The 25,682-nt window shown below is 35.7% G+C and overlaps 2 protein-coding genes across 3 annotated transcripts in view; both read left to right on the top strand.

Annotated features, from left to right (window-relative positions):
• Window positions 1-25,122, top strand: part of ASPM (assembly factor for spindle microtubules) — a 31,160-nt gene extending 6,038 nt beyond the window's left edge. The window contains exons 5-29 of one of the 2 annotated variants that reach the window (XM_065842677.2): window positions 547-693; window positions 1,532-1,777; window positions 1,934-2,001; window positions 2,553-2,694; window positions 2,773-2,903; window positions 3,625-3,800; window positions 3,890-4,035; window positions 4,114-4,199; window positions 5,385-5,603; window positions 6,115-6,331; window positions 6,418-6,563; window positions 6,665-6,793; window positions 8,200-8,394; window positions 9,219-13,844; window positions 14,366-14,515; window positions 14,910-15,076; window positions 15,963-16,122; window positions 16,644-16,853; window positions 17,370-17,519; window positions 19,377-19,568; window positions 19,995-20,187; window positions 20,694-20,848; window positions 21,766-21,942; window positions 22,951-23,120; window positions 23,200-25,122. In XM_065842677.2, coding sequence (XP_065698749.2) covers window positions 547-693; window positions 1,532-1,777; window positions 1,934-2,001; window positions 2,553-2,694; window positions 2,773-2,903; window positions 3,625-3,800; window positions 3,890-4,035; window positions 4,114-4,199; window positions 5,385-5,603; window positions 6,115-6,331; window positions 6,418-6,563; window positions 6,665-6,793; window positions 8,200-8,394; window positions 9,219-13,844; window positions 14,366-14,515; window positions 14,910-15,076; window positions 15,963-16,122; window positions 16,644-16,853; window positions 17,370-17,519; window positions 19,377-19,568; window positions 19,995-20,187; window positions 20,694-20,848; window positions 21,766-21,942; window positions 22,951-23,120; window positions 23,200-23,305 — 8,504 coding nt within the window. In that variant the 3' untranslated portion in view covers window positions 23,306-25,122. The remainder of the gene's footprint in view (window positions 1-546; window positions 694-1,531; window positions 1,778-1,933; window positions 2,002-2,552; window positions 2,695-2,772; window positions 2,904-3,624; window positions 3,801-3,889; window positions 4,036-4,113; window positions 4,200-5,384; window positions 5,604-6,114; window positions 6,332-6,417; window positions 6,564-6,664; window positions 6,794-8,199; window positions 8,395-9,218; window positions 13,845-14,365; window positions 14,516-14,909; window positions 15,077-15,962; window positions 16,123-16,643; window positions 16,854-17,369; window positions 17,520-19,376; window positions 19,569-19,994; window positions 20,188-20,693; window positions 20,849-21,765; window positions 21,943-22,950; window positions 23,121-23,199) is intronic. The other variant, XM_065842678.2, reaches the window with a different exon arrangement.
• LOC136104084 (complement factor H-like) overlaps window positions 24,718-25,682 on the top strand; it is a 38,876-nt gene continuing 37,911 nt past the window's right edge. Inside the window, exon 1 of the mRNA XM_071810579.1 lies at window positions 24,718-24,821. Coding sequence (XP_071666680.1) covers window positions 24,752-24,821 — 70 coding nt within the window. The 5' untranslated portion in view covers window positions 24,718-24,751. The remainder of the gene's footprint in view (window positions 24,822-25,682) is intronic.

Genomic DNA, 25,682 nt, shown 5'->3' with positions numbered 1-25,682 from the left:
GGGTTGCAACACATGGCCAGCTGAAGGTGAATGTTACTTTCCTCCAGTTTTGCCTGTAAGTGCGAAAGCTACATTACACGTATGTTCCCAGCTGGCTGATGGTTATCAGTGAAATGCCTCTTCCGTATCTGATGATGTTTAATACAACAGAATACATAAGAAGAGAAAACTGAAAAGGTACTGATTTTGCAGACATAATAATACTAAGTGGATTTAATCAGAAAAAACACATCTATAAAATGGTTCTTTTTGGACGTAATCCAATTCAACTTGTTTTTGCCCCAAGATATGTGCATTGCAAATGGCCTGGGTTCTAGAAATCTTGTCTTTGTTCTAGTGCTTTAATAACTTAATCCGTTTTTTGTGACTGAAATTTATCTAGTGGTGACTGGTCTGCAAGTCACTGAAGATTCTAATAATCTGCTTTTTTCTGCTATAGTGCTAAATGTAGTGTCGAACATTAATCCTTTTCACAATTAAATGTATATTGGTTACCAAACATTTCAAGAACTAGAGTGACTTATTTTTTTTTTTTTTTATTTTAAGTCATCCCTAGGCACCCAATGCCTTTTGCTGCTAAAAACATGTTTTATGATGAACGTTGGAAGGAAAAGCAGCAACGTGGTTTTACCTGGTGGTTAAATTTTGTACTGACCCCTGATGACTTCAGTGTAAAAACAAACACCCCACAAGGTAAGAGTACAAGAATTTTCACTTTGCCTTGTAATGTTCTTAAGCATTATATAATGTACTTTACTAATATTAATGAATAGTAGTACTAGCTTTACAGTAGTCCCGAATTGTCACTTTTGTATGTGTAACATTAAACTCTTAGGGAAGAGTAGATTTTTGTTTTTTAATTTATATATATCACCTCTGTTTCCCTTTTCAGCCTTTGGATTAATACTGTGATAATCATAAACCAAATATTCTAGCAGTTATGCTAGAAAATATGGCATATACTAAACCAAAAGCAGTTCTCACATTGGAGACAGTACTGTCTGTCTCAGCAGAATTTTATAGCTACCTAACCCTTTTCAGAGCCATATTTTGCCCTTGTGTTAAGTGTGGATGGCACACTTGTTCATGCCAAGCACAACACACCACACAACGCAAGGCAGGGTGAGCTCTGTAGCAAGAAACACACAGGAATGCATGGCTGCAGCACTCCTCAGTGGTGTTGAGTGGAGAATCCCCACCTGCGGAAAAACATTATAGCTGTCATGTTACTAAAATGATGGTACCATGTTTTTTCCTCTGTCTTTAGCTCCAATCTAAAAAATGGAAGATGGTACAATTAATCTTAAAACTGAATTCCTAGCACTGCTTGCTTATGAAATAAGCATTGTTATATTAAATATTTGACTAATGTACTTGACAATACATGTTTAGTGCTGATAAGCTTCCTGAGGGATAAAATCATTAGTCAGAAGGAAAATAACAAAATGAGAACTTAGAGATGAAAAAAAATAAGTGGACAAAGCTATCTTTATCTGAGGTGTAAACACAGTTTTTGTGTGTGTTTAAATAGTAAATGCAGCTGCTCTTATTTTGGGAGAAGAGAACCATCACAAAACCAGTGTTCCTAAAGCACCAACGAAAGACGAAGCATCTCTAAAAGCTTATACAGCTCATCGTAAGCTGAATAAATTACGACGGGATGCTTGCCGTTTGTTTACATCTGAAACAATGGTTAAAGCTATTAAGAAGCTGGAAGTTGAGATTGAAACTAGACGTTTGCTAGTTCGTAGAGACAGACACCTCTGGAAAGATGTAGGTAAGAATACTAAAACTTTGTATCCTTTCCTTTCTTGTAGGTAGAAACAGGATTTTTCACACATTAAATTGATTTAATCTGAAATCGGTTGATATAAATTTTTGCTATAACATGAAGTGTTTGCTGGATGTAATATTACAAGATATTCTCTTGCAGGAGAGAGGCAGAAAGTCCTTAACTGGCTTTTATCTTACAACCCCTTGTGGCTGCGTATAGGTCTGGAGGTAAGTGCAGAACTTACGGTCTATTAAAGTTTAAAGGACATTTAGCAATTTTTTTTCTTTAGCAGGGGTTGTTTGAGTGGTTTTTTTTTTGTACTTCCTGTTTTAATAGTCTAGGTAGGTTCAATTTGGTTATAGCATATTTACATCTCTCTTAAATTATTGCAGCAAAGTTGCTTTGAAAAAAGTGCTTACCTTATTAAAGAGGAAAATATTTAATCAAGGAGAGTCAAAGTTAACTCCGACAAATAACACAAAACTGGTTTCCTACAGTTTTACTCTCCACTGAATTGGAGAAAAATGCAGTTGTCTTAAGGAAGTTCCTGATTGATTCCTCAGATGCAAACGTTCATACATGTGTTGGAATGAGACTGGATATTTTGAAATTTCCTTTGGCTTTATTATTCCGTGACTGATTTGAAAAACTGTCTGACTTTTAAATACAAATTACCATTTGCTACTTCAGAATTTCGGTAATATTATTTTAAAAAAATCCTTATGGTATTTGAGGTGATTTTTAACATTTCTGCTCTTTCCCCCTCCTTTCATACTAGACTGTTTATGGAGAACTGATAGCCTTGGAGAGTAATAGTGATGTTATGGGTTTGGCAATATTTATCCTTAATCGCTTGCTTTGGAACCCTGACATTGCAGCTGAATACAGACATCCCTCTGTGCCTCACCTTTACCGAGAAGGTAACTACAACTTCCAAAAATAGGTTATTTTTAGCACTTAATTTTTGAACTAGCACTTAAAGGGCTCTGTCATTTTAGGTCATGAAGAAGCTTTGTCAAAATTCACACTGAAAAAGTTGCTGCTGTTAGTTTGCTTTCTGGATTATGCCAAGAGGTCCAGAATGATTGACCATGACCCTTGCCTCTTCTGTAAAGATGCAGAGTTCAAGGTAAGAGAGCTGTGACTTGATGTCTCCCTCTAATATTGTCCTAAGACTCAATGTAAAATATGTACTTTCTTTAAAAATCTATGTACTTTTCTTTAACAAGTCTTGGCTGTTCAGTCTTTGACATAAACATTCTCAACACATCTCACAGTCATATAAAGGCATTGCCAAGAAAATTTTGAGATGTTGGTCCTGTAGGAAGGACTCAGTTATCTTGTATTGTCTGTCTTCCCTCTCTAAATATAAGCTTCTGCACTATTTTTAAATATGACTGTAGCATACTGCAGCTGAACTTAAACTGCAAGTCAGTTTGGGCTTTCCTGGTTTTTTTTGGTTTTTTTTTGTTTGTTTGTTTGTTTTTCTTTTTTTCTTCTTTTACTTTGCTGTGATAAGAATGACTATGCAACACCTGTCATACAAATTTAATTAACAAATATGTTCAAATAAAATCACCTTTTCTTGGGTTTGTACTATGTAGGCAGACAGACTGAGAAAAAAGTATTCCTGAATTTGGTGGTGCTTTCAGTGACTTAATAGCCAGGTGTGATGAAAATTAAAGCTGTGTGAACTGGTTTAAAATACTTTAAAATATGTATATAAAATTTTAAGTACTGGGTAAGGAAATCTGGAATGCAATTTGAGGAGCAAGGAGCAAAAACTGTGTTCTGCTTGATAAATACTGCAGTGCTAAGATTACCTTCCTTTTTTTTCGCCCTCCTTTTAGACTAGCAGAGACCTTCTGCTTGCATTTTCTCGGGACTTCCTGAGTGGTGAAGGTGACCTTTCCCGCCATCTCGGTTTCCTAGGACTACCCGTCAGTCATATTCAAACTCCACTTGATGAATTTGATTTTGCTGTAACCAATTTGGCTGTGGACTTACAATGCGGCATTCGTCTTGTGTGCGTTGATACAGAATTATTTTGAATTATTTATTTTCCTTTGTATCATACTCAGCTAAGAGATTAAACTGTGAAATTCACTTTGTTAGGAGAACAATGGAACTTCTCACGAAGAACTGGAGTCTTTCAAAACAACTGAGAGTTCCTGCAATAAGTCGTCTACAGAAGATGCATAATGTTGACATTGTTCTTAATGTCCTTAAAGAGCGAGGAATTCACTTGAAAGATGAAAGTGGTAAGACCTAGATATCAGGGTTATTCTAAGGGCATCAGAGGACTAGTGCACACTTTAATTCGTTGTTTTATTTGATAGGTGCTTCAATTGACTCCAGGGATATTGTGGATAGACACAGAGAGCGAACATTAGCTCTCCTGTGGAAGATTGTCTTTGCCTTCCAGGTATTATTCAATTACTTATTTTGTTTGTTTGTTGCTAATTATAAATGAGAGAAAATGAAAACACCGCCTTTCAGGAATATTTGTTGTCTGTGAAAGCGTCTGCTAATCAAATTTTAGACTATGAAATATTCCGCTTTGTGTGTTTGAAGTGCCATGCAAACTTGACCTAAATCTGCTAACTGCTTCCTAACAATACAGTTTAGATACCATTTTAACTGTGCTTTTTCTTGTATACATTCGTAAACTTTGTTAGAAAAAAACCTGAGTTCATGTTGGATGCCAAGAGAATTTATAATTAAGAATAAAATAGTGTTGGTCTCAAAACACTGGTAAGTTCTTAACTGAAATAAACATTTTGGGGTTACACTCTTAGACAATTATAAAGTAAGCCCTGAAATTATAGCTCTCTTCCATTTGTCTGAAACAGTCAATTTGAAGAAATTTTCAGGAAATAAGAATGAAGATTTTTTTTTTTTTTAAAGGATTACTGCAGAGACATTTGAAAGCCACTGGAATAAATTGATAGAGGAAGCAAAAATAGTTTTCTTAAGATTTTTTTAAGAGCCAGAAGAACATAATAAAAAGCAAATGGAAGTATTTTCTTACTTAACTAGTCAAAACTATAACAGTAGTTACCTTCCTCCAGTCGTTTCTCCTGTATTCATGTGTCACAGTTGCATTGCTTCTGATTAAAGAAATAGTTTGTGAGCATTGGCTTTATTTAAGCCCTGTGGACATGCTACTTCTCCAAATCTTCTCATACCATCACAACACCAGCTCAGGTCCTCTCAGAATCCCTTAAATGAGGGAGTGTGTTACATGGACTCAATAGAAATGCAGGCGAGACTCTGAAATTGTTGTTTCCTCTGAAAGTATGGTGAAATTAAATGGGCTGTTTTGGGGAATCTCCCTGTTTCCCCCAACTATTGATTAGTGAAGTAACTTTTACACAGAACAGTGTGAGTGTGGGTTTAGGTTCTTTTATTTGAAGCAGTTGGTAGCAGATGCTGCCATCTGTGCTGGCAAGTCCAGATTATCCACTAGTGATTTGGTGTGGCAAGTACTGCTAAGTAGTGAGGGTAATTTCTCTTTAAAATGCCATATCTAAACCCTCTGCATCCAACTGCTATAATGCATGATATGTCAGACTGTTGGTGTCATATGTAGTTTTTTTTTTCCTAATAGGTGGATGTTTTTCTTAATGTGGAACAGTTAAAAGAGGAAATTGAGTTTTTAAAGATTGCATACAAGAAGAAAACACAATTGGGTGCTCTCAAGACTTCTCTGAATTGTTGCAGAGTAGAAGATGATAATAGTAACAACTCCTCACCTCAAAGTTACAGTACAACTGTGAGGCTGCTCATGGCATGGGTTAATGCTGTTTGTGGATTTTACAATATAAAGGTAAATAGTTTTTGCGTACATTTCTGCAAATACATCTTTTGCTGTAATAAGAATGCTTATTCTTTATAGAGCAGAATTCTTCAAACTATCAAATGTGTAGTAGCAGCCAACAGTAGTTTTAAATATTCTTCTGGACTTTGTTCAGTCTGATTCAAAATAACTCTTTCTATGAGTTTAGCTGCAGCTCTCCTTTTAAACAAATTTTAGGAAAAGTATCTCCCTTTCCAGTTAGTCTTATGCATAAAAGTGCCTTTTAAAAATAGAAAATTTTTGCTGGAATGTGAGGTTGTTAGAGTTTTGTTTATGCTTTTTTTTTTTTTTGGTTTAATTCTTACAGTTCTTAATATGCTGAAAATTTTATGCACAAATACTTCTAGGATGAACACTCATTAAAAAAAAAAAGTTGCACTTGGTTACTTTCAAAGGTAGAAGAATTTTATATCCAGTTTATACCAACTAACTGGTAACAAAAATTCAAGGAACTTGTATCTTATTGTGTTTTATTTAACAGGTTGAAAATTTCACAGTGTGTTTCTCAGATGGTAGAGTATTGTGTCATTTGATTCATCATTATCATCCATGTTATGTGCCTTTGGAAGCTGTGTGCCAACGTACAACTCAAACAGTTGAATGCTCAAGGACTCGTATAGTAGGACTAAACTCTTCATCTTCATCCTCCTCAGAGTCTGATACTTCTCTAAATGTTACGGAAGGAATGTTTGACCAAAGTGAGTTATTGGCTGCACAGAAGTTCATGTTAAATCTATTTCTTTCATGCACAATTTTATTTGATAAACATTTTCTCTTTGCAAAGCTGTAACTGCCTCAGACCTATACAAGGAACTCTTGGACAATGAAAGGAAGAACTTCCAGCTGATCAATGCTGCAGTTTCTGACCTAGGCGGAATACCAGCAATGATCCATCACTCAGACATGTCAAATACAATTCCTGATGAGAAGGTAAGATGTCTTCAGAGTTGATGTGAATGTGTTCTGCTCTCTTGTGAACATTCCTGCTCTTCCCTGTAGCCCTTAACTTGCCATCTTCTGTGTTTATACAGGTTGTTATTACCTACCTATCATTTCTGTGTTCACGACTTCTAGACCTTCGGCAAGAAACTCGAGCTGCATGGTTAATTCAGTCTGCTTGGAGGAATTACAGGCTGAAAAGGGAACTGAAACTTTCTCAGGTATTTTTTGCCTGTGCGATATTCATAGCTTCTACTTTGAGAAATAGTAAGTGATATAAATTTGCTGTTTGGAGTACACAGGTTTGTTAGAATAATATCGGCATTTAAATTAATAAGTATCATTTTTGTTAAGAAAATATATGGCCTTGTTTGTGTAATCTATTAAAAACCACTTTCATTTAAGACTATTCTTCAGTAATTACATTTGTTTAAAGGCTACTGATCTTTTTGTGTGTGTTCTGAATACAGCATGTCATTCCTTAAGTCCTTTTCCCAATATTTTAAATATAAAATAGTTGCACTGCTGCCTTGAAACAAAAAAGGAGTAGTTAGTTTTTAATTCCTATTAATGTCTACAAGAGTAATTAAACTTCTACATGGATTTACTATTTTTGTTCAGGAGCTGAACTTCACCGGTCTTTTGAGTGGAATCTCATGACTTCCGATATTTTGTTTCTTGCTTTTTTAGGAGTTATACCAGATCTTGTGATGGTTTTAAAACTATGATGCCATTAAAGTTGATAAATGCCACCACTGTGTGTGAGATACTTACTATTTGATGCTGGAACAGTGTTCAAGTGTTATATTCTAAGAATCTGTGGTCTAGAAGGTGGAAGAAGTTATATTTGTCATTTTCTTAATCTCTAGTTACTTTGCTTTTTACAAACTGCACAACCTTAGTGATGAAGACAAAACATTCCTTTTATAACTGTTTTGAAATAACTAATAGTAAAAATGCTGGTAAGGGAAATCAAAAACAAAGTCTCTAAGAGTTAGTTGCAAGCATTTTTTGTTTTAGCTTGATTTTTAATTTAACCTTACAATGTGTGCAAATGTACTTTGCCCTATGGTAGGATAGGCTAGTAGGAGGATTCTGACAAAATGATCTAAATATTGACATTGTTTGTTGCTTTGTCTTTTTACTTTGATGTACATCAGTTTAACTGCAGTCTCTGAGTTATTATAGTGACAGTGGTTGGTATGTGCAAACAAAACTTTGTGCTAGATGGATGCGAGCTGTTATGACTATATGCTTACATTATTTAAATATACCTTGAAAACATTCTGGTGTGTTCTGTTAGTAAGAGCATCTTAAACTCTTATGAATGAGAACTAAAATTAAGGCTTAAAAAGGGGTTCCTAGGAGCGCTGAAAAATTGAGTATCAAAGACGAAGAACTATGAAGGCAGGAGGATTCAGATTTAAATGACGCAACCCTCTTACAAATAGCTTGGTGATGAAATAAATATTCCATCTCAGAAAAGTTCTTTTACTGTAGTAAAAGAAGGCTGTTCTATCAACAAGCCTAGTTTTTATGAGCCTGCTTTAGATAGTCATTTCAATATATAAAAATTTTGAGTGAAAATTCCAATCTTAACTGTTCAGTGGAAATCTACTCTTTGTAGGAAAGAGACAAAGCTGCTCGGATAATTCAGAAATCCGTATTAAACTTCTTGTCCCGTCGACGCATCCTGAAGAAAGTGAATGCAGCAATTTTCATCCAGAAGTACTGGAGAAGATACTTAGCCAGGATGTTTTTCTTAAATCTGAAAAGGACAAAACTGGAAGAAGTAAGAAGTAAATCTGCCACAGTAATTCAGGTAATACAATCTAAAGTAAGATTACAAAGCAAGGAAACCCTCTGAAATCTGTGGAAAAAAACAAAGGCTTGCTCAGGGTCATTGGTTTTGCTTGCAGCAACTGATGTCTTAATGAAAATGTAACTTTTTTTCTTTTTTTTTTTCCCTCCCTTTTGAGATGTTTTAGTAACTTTTTATCTTCAGAGAGAAATGGTAGCATGCTATTAAATCAGTAATTGTTTCTTCTTAATGTGAATATTTTGGCATACCATAAACATTAAAACACTGGGCCTCAGACAAGTCAGGCTAAGGACTGATGAGGTTGTTTTGGCTTGCCTCTGCAGCTGCTGAACTTTACTTACAGAAGCTTTAAAAAAAATAGTTACTCTCCTAGTGTTATGACACCTACAGTGGGCACATTCAGAATGGTAGACTTTAGTTACCAACTGGTAGCTGGGCAGTTAATTCAGTTTCTCAAGATACCTTCCCCGCTATTACCCAAAGCTAAATATTACATTCTTAAGACTTTCTAGAATGGAAATTACAGAATCACTGACTTATCAAATTGTTTAAAAGGCAATCTTTTGTAACCAGGGCAAATTTAGCATTTTCCCAGAATAGAAGATACTTAAAGCCATGATTCAAGCATTTGGCTTTTGGGTTTCTTTGTGTAGATACTTGTACTTTTCTTCCTAGGGATTAAGTAGGAATAAAGAAATCTTTAAAAGTCTGTTGGTTAGGGTATAGATAACACTGAGGTTGGCAGTCCTCAAATTTAAGCTTAACTTGAGATATCATGAAGAAAATACTAAATTTTCTGTGTGGTTGGTTTGTTTTTCCTGCAGGCTTATTGGAGGAGATATGCTGCCAGGAAAAGATATTTACAGCTAAGATACTACGTTACTTTTGTACAAGCAAGGATAAGGATGGTGAAGGCTGTTGCTGCCTATAAACGAATTGTTTGGGCTACTGTTACAATTCAGAGTCATCTGCGTGCATTTAAGTTGGCAAAAAAAGATCGGCAAAGATACGAACTCTTAAAGTCTTCAGCACTTACTATTCAATCTGCATTCAGAAGATGGAAAAAAACCAAAATTCAACAGAAAATTAAAGCAACTTTAGTACTTCAGACTTATTTCCGAAAATGGCAATCTTCAAAACTGGCTAGAAGAAAGAGGGCTGCCCTTGTCATACAGTCTTGGTATAGGATGCACAGAGATCTGAAACAGTATCTACGTATTAAGCAAAGTGTTATCAAGATTCAGGCTTGGTACAGGTGTCAGTTGGCTAGACATATTTACCAGGAACTCAGGGCAAAAATAGTGACAATTCAGCAGTATTACAGAGCTTATAAAGTAGGTAAAATTGAAAGAGAGTACTATTTGCAAAAACGTGTAGCAGTAGTAGTTCTCCAAGCTGCTTTTAGAGGCATGCAGGCACGTAAACTATACAGACAAACTAAGGCAGTTTGTGTTGTTCAGTCACTGTGGAGAATGAAAAAAGAGAAACTAAGATTTCTACGATTAAAAAAATCTGTTACTACATTGCAGTCACATGTCAGAAAATACCAGCAAGTAAAAAGATACAAAGAGATGAAAAATGCAGCTACTGTAATTCAAACTTGGTACAGGGCACACGTTACTTCTAAAAAAGCAGCTGCTTCTTTCCAGAAGATGCGTAGGGCTGCTGTCGTCCTACAGTCTGCCTACAGAGGATTGAAAGCTAGAAAAGAGGCTCACATATTGAGATCTGTGATAAAAATTCAGGCAAGTTACCGCGCTTATGTTGTCCGTAAGAGATTTAAAAACTTAAAAGATGCAACAGTGAAGATTCAAGCGTTTGTAAAGATGAGACATGCACATAAGCATTATTGTGCATTAAGGGAGGCAGCACTTTGTGTCCAGAGAAGGTATCGGTCTCGTAGATATGCTCTTCAACTTAAAGAAGATTATAGGAAATTGAAGGGTGCTTGCATAAGAATTCAAGCTGTAGTTCGAGGCTATCTTGTCAGGAAACAAATACAAAGGTGGAGGGAGACTGCATTATTTCTCCAGGCACGCTACAGAATGAGAAGGGACAGGCAACGTTATTTAAGCATCTGTAGTGCTGTTGTCATAATTCAAAACTATTATCGTGCATACAAAAAGCAGCTGTGTCAGAGGCAGGAGTTCTTGCAAGTTAAAAAAGCAGCTGTGTGCTTACAGTCAGCCTACAGGGGTTACAAAGCACGCAAAAAGCTTAAACTTGAATATAGAGCTGCTATTAAAATTCAGACTGCTTTTAGAGCTCATGCCGCAAGAGTGAAATACAAGGCAATGGTTCAGGCCTCCATTGTGATTCAGAGATGGTACAGAACTTGTAAGACTGGTAACAGGCAAAGACTGAACTTCTTAATGACAAGAGCAGCAGTACTTTCTTTACAAGCAACTTTTCGTGGCTGGAAGGTACGAAAGCAGATTCGAAGACAACATGTTGCTGCTACTAAGATACAGTCTGCCTTCAGAAAATTCATAGCTGTGAAAAAATTCAAACGTATGAACTGTGCTGTGCGAACTATCCAAAGGCATTACAGAGCCAGCGTTATAGGCCGGAAACAACGGCAAGAATATGTTCAGCTTCGTAACTCTGTAGTGCATCTTCAGGCAATATGGAGGGGGAAAACTGTGAGAAAAACAATTCAAAAGAAGCATAATCTTGCAACAATTATTCAGTCCTATTACAGAATGCATGTAAATCAACTAAAGTATAAGAAACTAAGACAAGCCACTTTAGTGATTCAAAACCACTTCAGAGCTCACTGTATGAAAAAAACCCAACGTGCAATTTATCTAAAAACAAAGGCAGCTGTGTTAGTCTTGCAGTCTGCTTACCGAGGGATGACTGTGAGGAAAGAATTGAACAAACTAAACAAATGTGCTACAACTATACAAGCAGCCTTCAAATCCTACATGGTCAAAAAGGGCTATGAAAGACTTAGATCTGCAGCTATAGTCATTCAAAGGCATTATCGTGCAAATATTCATGCCAAATGTCAAAAGCAGAAATATTTGTCTTTAAAAAAAGCAACAGTCAAAATGCAAGCAATTTATAGAGGTGTAAGAGTTAGACAACAAGTTTACCGTATGCATCAAGCAGCTATTTGTATCCAAGCCATGTTTAAGATGCATCGCCTGAACATAAAGTATCAGGCAATGAGAATGGCAGCAATTATAATTCAAAGACAATATAGAGCATTTTGTTTAGGCAAAGTACAACGTAAAAAGTACTTGGAACTAAAGAAGTCTGTTATTATCCTCCAGGCTGCCTGTAGAGGCTTGAAGGTCCGACAAGACCTGAAAACTATGCATCAGTCAGCAGCAATAATACAGTCTTACTATCGGATGCACAAACAACAAAGGGATTTCAGAAAATTGTTGCTGGCAACGAGGCGGATTCAGCAGTGGTTCCGTGCTTGTAAGGAGCGAAATACACAACTTCGCAACTATACGATTATGAAAAGGGCTACACTTCGTATCCAGGCTGCATTCCGTGGCAGGAAAACAAGACGACTTATAATAACTATGAGTGAGTCGGCTGAGATTATTCAAAGAAGATTTAGAACTTTTCTCAAAAGAAAACATTTTATTTACATTAAGACAGCTGCTATTGTAATTCAGAGAAAATACAGAGCAACAAAACAGGCAAAAATTCAACGTCAAAAATATCTTTCTTTGCTTAATGCTGTTGTTATCATACAGTCTGCTTATAGAGGCTTTGTGGTAAGAAAAAAATTGCAGCAGATGCATCAAGCTGCTACAGTTATTCAAACGATGTTCAGAATGCATAAAACTTACATTTCTTATCAAGCTATCAGGCTTGCTTCAGTGATCATACAGCAACATTATCGTGCTTACAGAGAAGGGAAGCGTGAGAGAGAAATATACTTAAAACAGTACAATTCTGTTTTAGTTCTTCAGGCTGCCTATAGAGGAATGAAAACAAGACGCATCTTGAAGAAAAAACGTGAGGCAGCACTTATAATACAGAGAAACTACCGAATGCATAGGCAGTACTGCCATTACAGAAAAGTTCAGTGGGCAGCCCAGCTAATACAGAAGAGGTACAGAGCCAATAACCTAAAGAAAATTGCAGTACAGCATTACTCTTCATTAAAGAAAGCAGCAACTTGTATTCAGAAGGCTTTTCGAGACAGGCGTGCAAAAAAACGACGTCAAAAAATGCACAGTGCTGCTATTGTTGTCCAGAAAAATTTTAAGGCTTTTAGAGAACGTCAAAGATTTCTCTCTCTTAAAGCAGCTACTCTTGTCTTTCAGAGAAGATACAGAGCTTTGATTCTGTCAAGACAGCATACTTCGGAGTATCTTTCTCTTCGCAGAGCAACTATTCACATCCAGGCTGTGTACAGAGGTATCAGAGTGCGGAAGAGGATTGAGCACATGTGTTTAGCTGCTATTACTATACAGTCAGCCTACAAAATGCACAGGACTAGAAGGTCTTATCAAAATATGAGAATTGCAGCTATTGTTATACAGAACCACTATCGGTCCTACATTAAAGGAAAGAATCAACGAAAGAAATACCTGACAATGAAGAATTCTGCTCTTCTTATTCAAGCCTCATATAGAGGCATGAAGGAACGAAAGAAACTGAAAACCATGCATATTTCAGCAACTGTCATACAGTCTAGTTATCGCATGTACTTACAATATAGATATTACAAACAGTTGTGCTGGGCTGTCAGAGTTATACAACACAGGTTCAGAGCCAAAAGGGCAAAAGAAGCTGACATGGAAAGCTATGCAAAAATAAAAAAGGCTGTCATTTGCCTTCAGTCCTCTTTTCGTGCTAAAAAGGCGAGGCAGTTGTATAAAACCAATGTTGCTGCACGGTGCATACAATCCTTCTTAAAAATGTGTGTAGAAAGGAGGCGTTTTCTTAGAAAGAAAGCAGCAGCAATAATGATCCAGTCTATGTTCCGATGCCAAAGAGCAAGGAATCACTATAAACTGATTCAGAGTTCAGCAGTTGCTATTCAGAGGTGGTACAGAGCATGTTGCAGGGCTCATTTACAGAAAGCGGAGTATTGTGCTCAAAGACAAGCAATAGTAATTATTCAGTCTGCTTTCCGTGGTATGAAAGCAAGAAAAACAGCAAGACAAATACGAGCTGCAAGAAAAATTCAATCTTTTCTTCAGATGGCTGTGCAGCGTAGAAAATTTATTCAACTTAGAACAGCAGCTATTACGTTACAAGCTTATTACTTAATGCATAAAACTAAATCACAGTATACAAGCTACAAAAAAGCAGCAGTTGTCTTACAACGATGCTACCGATCCCACTTGATTGTGAAACACCAAAGAATGACTTACTTAGAGACCCGGAGGAACATTATAATTGTGCAGGCTAGAGTCAGAGGATTCATTGAAAAGAAGAGGTTTCACAAAATTAAAGAGAACACAATAAAAATTCAGGTACTTTTAATTGTATAGTAATGGTTTTAGGGTGTGGGGTTTTTTTTTCTTTTGTGTTGGATTGTTTTGTTTTCCCTTCTGAAAAAAACTTCAAGTTGACTTCCTCTGGTGGCCTTAGTTATTTTACCCTACTAGAAGCAGTTTCTCCTTAGGATATTATTGGAATGAGAGGATTTTTCTCCCTCAAATGAGGGAAGAAAGGGAAATAGTCTCTAATAATAATAATTTATTAGGTTGCTATTAGTATCTTGCTGGAGAGCCCATGCTCTCCTTAACAGATAACAGGTGTGCCTTCCTCACCTCCATGGTTTGGGGGAGAAGTGGCAGATTGTTAGTTATTTTCTGAGTACTTAACTTGCACATTCTAAATAATTTAAGTGTGATTACTTTGCTTAAAATGTAGAAAAAAGTATTCATTGGGAAGTCAGAAATTTATTTGCTTCTATTGTTGTTTTTCTAACAAGCCAATGAATAGCATTCAAGTGGTGAAATATTCCAAGATTATGTCTCTTTCTTTTAAGGCATTTTTCCGCGGATTTATTCAGAGACAGAAGTACCTTCAGTGCAGGTTTTCTGCTATATTAATACAGCAGCACTACAGAGCGCATCAGATGCGAAATATTGAACAACGAAGATACCATCAAATGAAAAAAGCGGCCATTAGAATTCAGGTAATCCCAGAAGGTGTTGAGTTTGTTTTTATTTTATTCCTTCGTTGTTGTTGTGGGGATTTGGTTGGTTGGTTGTAGTTGGTTGGTTTGGTTTGATTTTTTTCTTTTTTCCTTCATTTTTTTTTCCTATTTTTAATCTCTCTTGTATTTGTTTCTTCATGACATCGTTATTTTTAGAGGCATTAAGGAGAGTGGCATTTATGGTATTTCTCTGAATGCATTTCAATTGCTTTAGAAAACACCATTGTGATAAATTAGATATTTGTAATACTGTAGAGATTGGAATCTGAAAAGCCTTTCATTTTCATGTGACTTTTTTTCCTTTTAATTTTGTTTGTTCCATTAAACAAAAACAAGTTTTGAAGGTGTTTTTTTTTCTTTTGATATTTCATAGGCATCATATAGAGGATATAAAACCAGGCAGTGGGTTAACAAAATCAGAGCAGCACAAGTAATTCAAGCCTGGTTTCGAGGCTGCAGAGCACGGAAGAAATATGCATCTGTGGTAAAAGCTACACGCATTATTCAGAATCACTTCAAAACAAAACAGCAGCGGACCAGGTAATGCTGAATTTGATATACATTTCTCTACTTTTAAAAGCTTTTATTATGTAATGATTGCTACTGCTTTGTGCTCTGGCAAATATCTATAGATTCTCAGGCTCTGACCCTGCAGTATGTGTGTAACATGCATGAACATAATCCCATTGACACAGGTGGGATAATTCTTTAGCACAGTATTTTTCTTATGTTTAAGTATTTTTCTGGACTGGAAGCTACCTCACAAACTTAAATTTTGCATGTTACGGATCTAGAAAGACTAGGCCTTTATCTTTTTTTCGCTTATATTTTCTTTTTTTTTTCTTACTGGAAGGATGTTTAGAATATTGTTAAAATTCCAGCATAAAACTAATCAAATGAAAAGCTATTTTTTTATAATGTGTAATGGAATAGTTCAATTGGTTTGTGCTTATTTTGCTGTGAGATGATTTTGCAATAAAAGCTTTAGCAGATCAGCCTGATAGCTCATCTCATTCAGAAAATGCTGTTTAGGGAGAGTATGTTAACCTGACCACTTTGTAAGGTCCTGTTAGATTATGGATACTAGAATTTGCATCCTTGCCTATTCTCTTTATTATCTATATGGACTTGTATGTCAGTTTGTCTAATGCCTTCTAACTGCTGTTTCCCTCCTCAACCTCCTTTGGCAACAAGTTCTGGAAATACCTACTGTGGGAAAACAAGAAATATCTTCTATTTTAAACCAGGCTTTCTGCCAACATTGCTGCCTGTTCCCTTGTTCTAGTGTTCCAAGGTTTGGTGGATAACAGCTCTGATTTTACAATATCTGTCATAATAATTTTGCAAACCTTCACTGTTTTCTTGCTTTAAAAATGTAAATGTTCTCAACTTTTGGAAAAAAAGCTAAAATGCATTTTCATGTTAGGTTTTTGAAAATGAAATCCTGTGCACTTACCATTCAAAGAAGATGGAGAGCAACCCTTACTGCACGAATGGTTCGACATCAGTTTCTGGCAATTAAGAATGCTGCAGTGAAGATTCAGTTGGTGTATAGACAGTACAGAACTAAAAGACTTTTAAGAAAGGTGTGTTTTCACTTGCACTCTGCTATATCATAGTTGTCTAAAAAGTTTTCAAGCTATTGGAGTGATTTTTGTCATCAATATGCAGAAATATAGAAAAAAAAAAAGTGAGACCAGAACAGATTTTTAAAATCAACACTGTTCAATCTTCAAAATACTAAATTTCCTTTTTTACTTCGAGCAACAAGTTTGATTCTTGTTTTTGAACAGTTCAAATTGTGGAATTATCCCTGTCTATACTGATAGCAAGTTAAAATGTAAAATTTTCTGCTGGCATTATTGCTTACAACAAATTCAGTTAACTTGACCATATTTTGACCCAATTTAGCTTAGAGAAAAGACTTTCCAAATAGTGAAATTGCATTTTTATGTGAACTAGTACTTCATGAGTTTGCTTGTATTTCCTGTTTTATTTTTGTTCTTATGACTGGAAAAAAATATCTAGAACCAATATAGAAATGTATAGAGATGTCACGATCAAACAAAAGTTTAATTATAAATACATTCTTTAAAACCTTTTTCAGAAGCTTCAAGCTGCATGTTTGATCCAAAATGCATACAGAGGCTTCAAGGCAAGAAGGAAACTTGATCAACAAAAAGCTGCTGCTCTAATTATCCAGAAACATCTGAGGGCTTGGCAGGAAGGCAAGCATCAATTCATGAAATACAACAAAACTAGAAAAGCTGTCATTAAACTGCAAGCGTTGATACGGGGTTATTTAGTTAGAAAAAAGGTTGGTATACTTCAAACTAAAACTATACTTTTAATGTAAATTACAGCTGTTTTAGCATTAATTCCAGTTGGCAAGAACCTGATTGCCTGTTATTGAACTCAAATTCTTGTTGACTGCTTTGAGAATTGGTTGGATCAGAATAGACCAAAATACAGTCTGGGTCTTTTCTTGCAATCCTGTTATTCTAAGATAAATTTTCATTGTTGGGTGGTTTTTTTTAGTTTCTGAGGTCTTTGTGGCTTACCTATAACTGATACTTCTGCACACACATGCTTACAATGAAACTGTTCTCTGCTAAATATTAATGTTGTTCGTTACGATCACTTCCTTGTGTTTTTGTTTAGATTAGAGAGCTATTTCTGAAGAAAGGTAGCTTACTTGGTTCTGAGGTAATGGCTTCTGACGCAATTCTTCAGCATCTAATAGTATGTTGCCATGTACTATGGTCTTTGCATAGATGATCAGCTACTTCTAAGTATGAAAATTAATGTTCCTTATTTTGTTTCCCTTCTACAGATTTCAGAACAGAAACAACAGAAGAAACTACTTTATTTTACAGCAGCTGCATATCATCATATCTCTGCAATTAAAATTCAAAGGGCATATAGGATTCACCTCATATTAAAACTTGCACAGAACCGGATCTCGTCTGTTCTTATAATACAGGTTAGTCAAACTAAGGACGATTGATTTTGTGTAACATCATCTGATTTTTTAATTTTTTTTTTCTCTCAGATAAGCTGTAGTACTTAGACACTGTAGTTTCTTACATAAAAATGTAAACCTAAATTATGAAGACTGATTTATTAATGCTGCTTATGCCCAGCTAAGCATAATAGTGAATCTCAGCAGGCTCTGAAGGATTAAGCACTTTAACGCTGAGGAAGAATGGGCAAGTTTTTATTTCCTTCAGACCTTCAAGCTTGCTAAAGGAATCTGAGTACTGTTTTAGCCTGTTTCTTTACATCTTACTAGAAGTAGGAAAGATCAGACAGGACAACCTGTAAGGCCCATGAAACGAAGAGCATCTCCTTGCATGAACAATCTCTTGGGATGCAGTGATTTATTTGGTTGGATGTTTCTAACCTGCCAGTGGTACTAGAACCTGTGAGAGTTGAAGCATTTTTTGCTATAACCACATTTTACTTTTCTAAAAGCAAGATCAAAAATCAAGTCTGTATTACAGCACTGCCTAATAGTAAAAATTATCTTAAGGTTTCAAAACTGACCATTAGCTGAGTCCCAACAGTGGAAGGTCAGTGTTAGAAAAATGGAGAGACTGAAACAGGAGCCCTGAAATAGCTGTTCTCTAGTCAAGGATGTGATGGCAAACTTTGTTCTACTACTTCTCCATGTATACAGATCTGTTATCTCTCCCCATAGGTTATATTTTCCACTTAAGGTGTGAGCGAATGGGTGGAAGAGGCTTTTTTTACTCAAATTTGGCATACGGTACCCCATCTCCCTTCTCTGTATATAGAGAGGAAGAAACAGAGCTGGGGAATGAGAAAAGTGGATAGGTGTTCTCCTTGAGAGCCAGCCAAGAGAAAGTAAACTCCTAGAAGAGAGTAATACCGAGCACAAGTATAAATTGGGAGTGGAATGGCTGGAGAGCAGCCCTGCAGAAAGGGATGGGGCGTGCTGGTGGCAACAACTCCGTACCAGTCAGCAGTATGTGCCCTGGCAGCCAAGGGGCAAACCCCATCCTGGGGGCACCAAACATGGTAGAACCAGCTGATCAAGTAAAGGGATTATCCCACTGTATTCAGCATTGGTGCAGCCTTGCCTTGAGTGCTGTGTGCAGTTCTGGGCCCCACAATTTAAGAAGGATGTGAAGGTCCTCAAATGTGTCCAGAGGAGGGCAACAAAACAAAATGGTGAAAGGGCTGGAAAGAACGTCCTGTGAGGAGTGGCTGATGATTCTGGGCTTGTGCCCCAGCCTCCTCCTCTCTAAACTAGACAATCTCATGGCTCTCTACAGCTTCCTGAGAAGGGGATGTGGAAGGGAGATGCTGAGCTCTTCTCCCTGGTATCCAGTGATGGGGTGTGTGGGAATGGTTCAAAACCTCCATCAGGGGAAGTTTAGACTGGACACTAGGGGGCATTTCTTTACCAAGAGGATGGTCGAACACTGGAACAGGCTTCCTGGAGAGGTGGTCAATGCCCCATCCTGCCAGTGTTTAAGAAGCATTTGAACAATGGTCCTAATAATGTGCTATAACGTTTGGTCAGGCAGTTGGACTAGATGATTGTTGTAGCTCCCTTTGAACTGAAAATTTTCTCTTCTGAATGCCTCCCTAACTGCTCCTAGTTAAGATTTCATTCTGCAGTCTTACATTTCAGCTACTCCAAGGCCAAGCAGAGCTGTATCATGGTGGTTGTATGAGCATAGTGATGTTTATAGTGTTTGTGTCTGTTAAAGCTTATGTTGAAACAGTTCTACAGTTTTATCAATGTTTGTTTAGAATGCAAAAAGGGAATTTAGGGAAAAATAAATAGAAAAGTATTTTTAATTTTAAACAGAAATGGTTCCGAGCAAAAATGCAACAAAAGAGATTTCTAAGAGATTGCCAAAGAATCATTCAATTACAACGTGTGGTTCGAGGCTGGCTAAATCACAGAAATGATGCAGCAACAATAATCCAGCGTAATGTACGAAGATTCCTTGCATGCAGACGTAGGAGAAAATTTGCAGTGGGAATAGTTAAATTTCAGGTAAATACCTATTGTAAGAAATTTTTGTTATTATTTTTTCGTTTTTCTCTCATGGGTTTTGGGGAGGGGAAAGATGTTTACTTTTGTTGCTGAATTTATCAGTTAAATTACAAGCCAAGTCAGCTTCAATTTAGACATCAAAGCTAAATGCAGACAGATCATGAAGTAATATTTAGCAATATACTGGTTGAGGTTGTTTATGCGGGAGTGTGAGTGGAGTGTATACACATGTTTATTTTGGTTTTTTGTTTTGAAAATCCAGTGTTTGGAAGATTAAAACACTGCATGGTAGTTACTTAAAAATTAGTAACCAAGGTAATTAACTTCTTTGTCAGACTTGTGTAAAATTGACATTGAATGGTAATGGAAGTTCTATTGTCTCACTCACAGCTTTTTTTTTCTCTTTATGAAATTCCTTTTCTGTAGGCATTGTGGAGAGGATATTCTTGGAGAAAGAGTAATGACACAGCAAAAACTAGAGCTTTAAGACACAGTTTAGAAAAGGCTAATGAAAACAGCAGAGAAGAAAACAAATTGTGCAACAGAACTGCAATTGCTATTGAATACCTTCTAAAATACAAACATCTCTCTTATATTCTTGCAGCATTAAAGCATCTTGGTCAGTATTTAATTTTATTTAACTGATAGATTTACAGGATGATAAAAACTGGAATTTTTCATCTGAGAAGAGTTCATAATGATATTTAGGCTTTCTGTATGATTGTGAAATGTGAATGTGTTGCTATAACTTTTGGTGGGTTCTTTGTTTTTCCCAGAGTAAAACCAGATTACCGATTTAAGAACGGTATTAAAATGGTAACACAAAGAAAGGAAATCCTGATTGCTCTGATTTCCTGGCAGTCCTAGTAATACTGTGTCTTACATAAGTTAATTATATATTTACTATCAGTGTATGTTTCTTCATTGATTATTAATTTTTAGACTGGAATATTAAATACCAATATAGAAATATTTGTTTAAATCAGTAATTGTGGCTTTAACTTCTTTGCATTTCTACTTAAAAATAAGAGAGAACCCTGGTTTGCAACTAAATTGCTTGAGCTTCAGAGTTTGGTGTTTATTTTGTTGGGTTTTTTTTTTTTTTTAATTTTTCAATTACCACAGAGGTGGCTACCCGGCTGTCCCCGCTCTGTTGTGAAAACATGGCCCAGAGCAGAGCAATCCTCACTATTTTTGTTCTGATCCGAAGTTGCAACCGGAGTGTTCCATGCATGGATGTGATCAGATATTCAGTTCAGGTTCTACTTAATGTTTCAAAGGTAACTGTTATATTTTGCTTTGCAGGTTTATAAGCTGTAGACTACTTAATATTTACTTAGCAAAAATTCTGAATAAATTTGAAACAAAATTAATACTTTTGAATTTAAAAAAAAGTTTCTGAATTGTAACTGTTATTTTGAAACCAATTATCTACTTTGTAATAATTACAATTTAATTTTCCTTTTGGCAAAGGAAAATTATCCCATGGGCTTATAGTAATAATTTTACTTTTAAGTTATTACATTGCAAGGCATCTCAAGTATTGCATGAAACTTGTAGAAATGCATTAAATCGTGTAGAAATGCAAAACTGCAGTTAGGATAAGCTATGAAGGTTTTTTTAAGGTAGAAATGCGTATGTTCCAGAAGACAGGCTACTTTTCCAAATTCATGTCATAGAATAGACTATATTTCCACTTTTTTATTTCTTATGGAACAGATTGCTTTCATAAATACTTACAGCTGCTTCAGTACTATGGTAATACTATAGTTATTGACTATGGATTATTGACTACGGATTTGATTGTTCTAGTGGTTTTTTTCTTTGAAATTAAAATCTTTGCTAAATGTAGTTTTTGATCTTATATCCATCCTACAGCCATTTACATTTAAATTCTTTTATTGCTATTTCAAAATAGAAAATAATATTTAGGCTAAGTTTATTTTAAAATTTCTCTAAACTTATATATTCTTCTATTTTAAAAGTAAAATCAGATTCTACAGGTCTCTAAACAAGGTGGGAAGCACAAAGGGTAGCTTTTTGTAACCTTTTACACTGGTGATTTTTATCGCTTGGATGCCAGATCAGCTACAAATTTAATCTAGGAGAGAATATGGATTTTGCTTTTTTCCTCTTACATGAAAGGTATTTTAAATATCCATCTATATAAACTCTCTTGCGTTTTTTTGTATAACAGTATGAAAGAACTACTCAAGCAGTTTATGAAGCAGAAAATTCTATAGACACGTTACTAGACCTACTGCAAATGTACAGAGGGAAAGCTGGGGACAAAGTTTCAGAGAAAGGAGGAAGCATTTTCACAAAGACCTGTTGCCTGTTGGCCATCCTTTCAAAGGACTCAAAAAGAGCTTTGGTAAGACTTAAATGTTTTGGGTTTAATAATTTGATTAATGTGCTTTTATTGTGTATTTTGCTGCTGTTTGTAATTCTTTTTATTACTCTCCCTCTCTACCATACCTATTATGTCTGTAATGTTCATTATGACTGAACTCTGATTAGAAAAAAAAAAAAAAGCCTTTGCAAGATACTGAAAACACTCATTATGTTGTGCTTTGTATGCCCTGGTCACCCAGAGCTATTCAATAAGATATTGAGGTTCTCATCCTGCAATCCTTACAGGATTATGATATTGTAATCCCTGCTTCCCAGGGCGTTTTGATGAGTTTCTATCAATTCCGTAGCTTTAAATGTACTTTAGTTGCCTCTGAATTAACTTCTATTCCATTTCTGAAAATTTACTGTTGCTTTTCAGAGACAGTCAAGATCTTTATTATCAGTAATAACTGGCAATGTAATTGTCTGTGACTTCGTGTTGACATACTGTATCACAGCAGAGACACAGCCTGTTATTGAAAGTAGTTTCCTTTGTTCATGCCTATTGCTAGCATACCTAATGAGGTTATTAAAGCAGCCCAGGTTCTGCACTGTAAATTCGCCAGCTGTTTTTCCTTCAGATGTAAGCACTTAAGTTATCCAGTCACTTCTGACCATTGCATTATTCTTTCATTGCTATGAAGATGGGTACAGACACTGATTTGTCTCTCTGTACCAATCATTGAAGGCATATGCCAATGCCATATGTGAAATTTTGTTTTAATGAGAAATCAGTAAAATCTGACTTGTAAGAGCTTGAATTTCCTGAGATCTGGAGTCTCATACCAGTTGTTATGTATTTTGAAAGCATTAGATGACTGGCTTGTTGTAGGTGTGGTGGCTTTAAAATCATTTATTTGTACTTGTGAGTGGAAGTTAAGCTTAAATTATAAATATTCAGTTTTTACTGAATAAAACAGATTTATTGATTTGTTCAGTTGCTTTCAAATTTGTATTATTAACTGTGCTATTTACACTTTTTCCTCAGGAAATCCGAAGCATGCCAAGAGCTGTTACTTGCATTCAAAGCATATATAAACTTACAGCTCGTAAACACAAAATGGATGCGGAGAGGACACTTGTGAAGCAGAAAACAAACACTCTAAGTGGAACTTCCTCTGTTCCAGTAACTCCTCTAAGAATAAAAACAGTTTCAAGGTAAGAGCTTAAAAATCAGTCTGCTGTTTTTGATGTGGTATTATAAAATTTTAATGACAAGCAACTAATATTTTTGCAGAATTAAGCCAGACTGGGTTTTGAGGAGAGATAACATGCAAGAAGTTGTGGATCCTCTGCAAGCAATTCTGATGGTGATGGATACACTGGGTATTGCCTGTTACTGAAATGTAAATGATGTATATGAAAATGTATTTGTATAGCACGTATGTGGTGAACATCTAAATGACTTTGAAAGAAAACAAAAAAGTGTCAAGCTACCCTTGAAAATGTATTTTTTCAAATTTCAATTAACATTTCTGTATCTTTTTTGTATTGTGTACAGCTTTTGAAATCCTATTTTGTACTTCTACCAAAATCAATTGTACAATAAAATTATAAGCCCTGTAAATTTCACTACTGCAGCAATGTATTGTTATTACACAACTGCGAATCTCACAAATAGCATGGTATTCCTCAGTCTGCTTAAATAATATAGAACTTTTTAAAACAATTGTTTGTGTGGGACAGTTATCTTGGCTTGTCTGATCCAGAGAGGTATAGGTAGGAAGGAAGGCGTAGTCTGTGGATTTCAAAACTTAGCTACTGTTTTGGGGAAGCTTGAGTCTTCTTTCTTGTAAGGTCTTGGGGGATCATGTGTGACTGTAAGAATTTTATTATCTTTTTATAATTACCATTAAAAAAAAAGAATACAAGGCTATGATGGAACAATGGGGCATCGTAAGAGTGATTTTTAGAAATTCTGACCAGATATTTTAAGGGATGTGATTTGTGAGTACTTTGTTCCTATCAAGTGATAGTACATACAAGCATGCATCTCATCTGGCTGAATACATGGTGTTCATCACAGTCCCTTAAATTATGTTTTCTTGTGCCTTGAAATTGCATTTTCTTAGAGTAAGGCCAAGAAAATGAAAACTGTAAAATTACACCTTCCCTTCCACCCTCAAATTTTAAAGATTATGCCTCCCAAGGGTGGAATGTAGGGCTAAATCAACTGACAGCCATTAGTCAGGTGATAATGCATTGTAAACGAGGTTCTAATTTCTGTGTGTTTGTTTTTTTGTTGGGTTGGTTTATTTGTTTTGTTTTTTAATAGGACTCAAAAGGAGCTAGCTGTGTACAGTAAAACCCAACAGACAGATAACAGTTATGACTATGTTCTCAATGTAAGAGCCTCCAGAATTAATAACATATAGAATGCAACTGACTGGTTATATGGGCATAGGCTGCAAGGGGGCACATTTCCCACTTCCTCTTATTTCAGCCAAGATAAATAACCTGATAACAGAATGCCCTTTAAACTTGAAACTGGAAGCTTCTGGGTGGATCAGTGATCAACTAGTTTAAATTGTTCTGTAAGCTTGCTGTCTGCTTTCACTGTAAAATAAATTCTGTCCTCTTTAGTGCTTTAAAGTATGCCAAATGGAGGTCTCATGTTAGGTTATTGAGAGAACTAAAATAAATGAAAATAGTGGTTTCAGTGAAATAACTTGTTACAAAATACCATGGACACTAAGGCATTTGTGAATACCTTTGAAGTGTAGTTAATTATTTACAAAAGTAATACCTACGAAGTTTTCACAGGTGGTGGAAAGTTAACGGAGACAGTAATGAAGATGAGATTTAAAAGCTGTTTCTTCTTCCTAGTTACGATGTATTCAGGCAAACTCTTTGCAGAAGGTAAATAAACTGAAATCTCTTGCTAATAAATGTACGTTGGATCTGGAATGTGCAGTCTAGGTAGCTGAAGTGCAATATCTTTCATACATTTACCAAGACTAAAAACTGCTTTTTAATTTTAATGTGAGATGGCTGATAAGTGTATCTGTAGCTCAGGGCTATTTAAGCTTCAAAAAGCTAATATTAATATTAAAGCTAATAATGAAGTGTTCACACTTTTATTCAGAAAAAGTTTCTTTTGAAATGTATTTGAGTGGTTTTGAGGCACTTAGATTGCTATTAAAACTTGTTTTATAATGAAGTTTCTTGGTGATTGAAGTGTTTTGGCTAACCACAAAGCAGAAGAGTAGAAGTTCAATGGAACTTCCAGAGGTTAATCTGGGGTGATTCTGCATTTTCTATCCCTATTTTCAGTATTCCCTATAATTCTTGGGTTTATAGAGTTTATATACCACTTGAACTTGTAAGTTCACAAAGCTATGGACTGTGTATAAAAGTGCACTTCTATTAATTGAAAAGGTGTCTCTTTTGTTGCATCTCATCTTGGTTTTGCTAATGTATATTCAACTGCAAATATCTGTGGCCTCTGAGGGAGTTGCCCCATCTTCACTAATTTTCTCCTTATTGGTAAAGCAGTTGAAATGACACTGATAGCCTCTGAAAAGCTGAACAAAAGGTATGTATGTAGCAACAATCTGTCTTTTTAATTACCTGATGGTAATTAAGATTTCTAAGTTTGTTTGCTTGGTTTTGTTGGTTTGTTTTCTTGGGGTGTGTGTGCTTTATTTTTGGTTGGTTTCTTTTTTTTTTTCAGATGTGATAGAGTGGTTGGGTGAGGAAGAGAATTATTTAAAAAAAACT

This window comes from Patagioenas fasciata, chromosome 6 (assembly GCF_037038585.1).
Source record: "Patagioenas fasciata isolate bPatFas1 chromosome 6, bPatFas1.hap1, whole genome shotgun sequence".
Taxonomy (NCBI): Eukaryota; Metazoa; Chordata; class Aves; order Columbiformes; family Columbidae; genus Patagioenas; species Patagioenas fasciata.
Note: the sequence above shows the minus strand (reverse complement) of the source record. Positions and strands in the feature narration are given on the sequence as shown.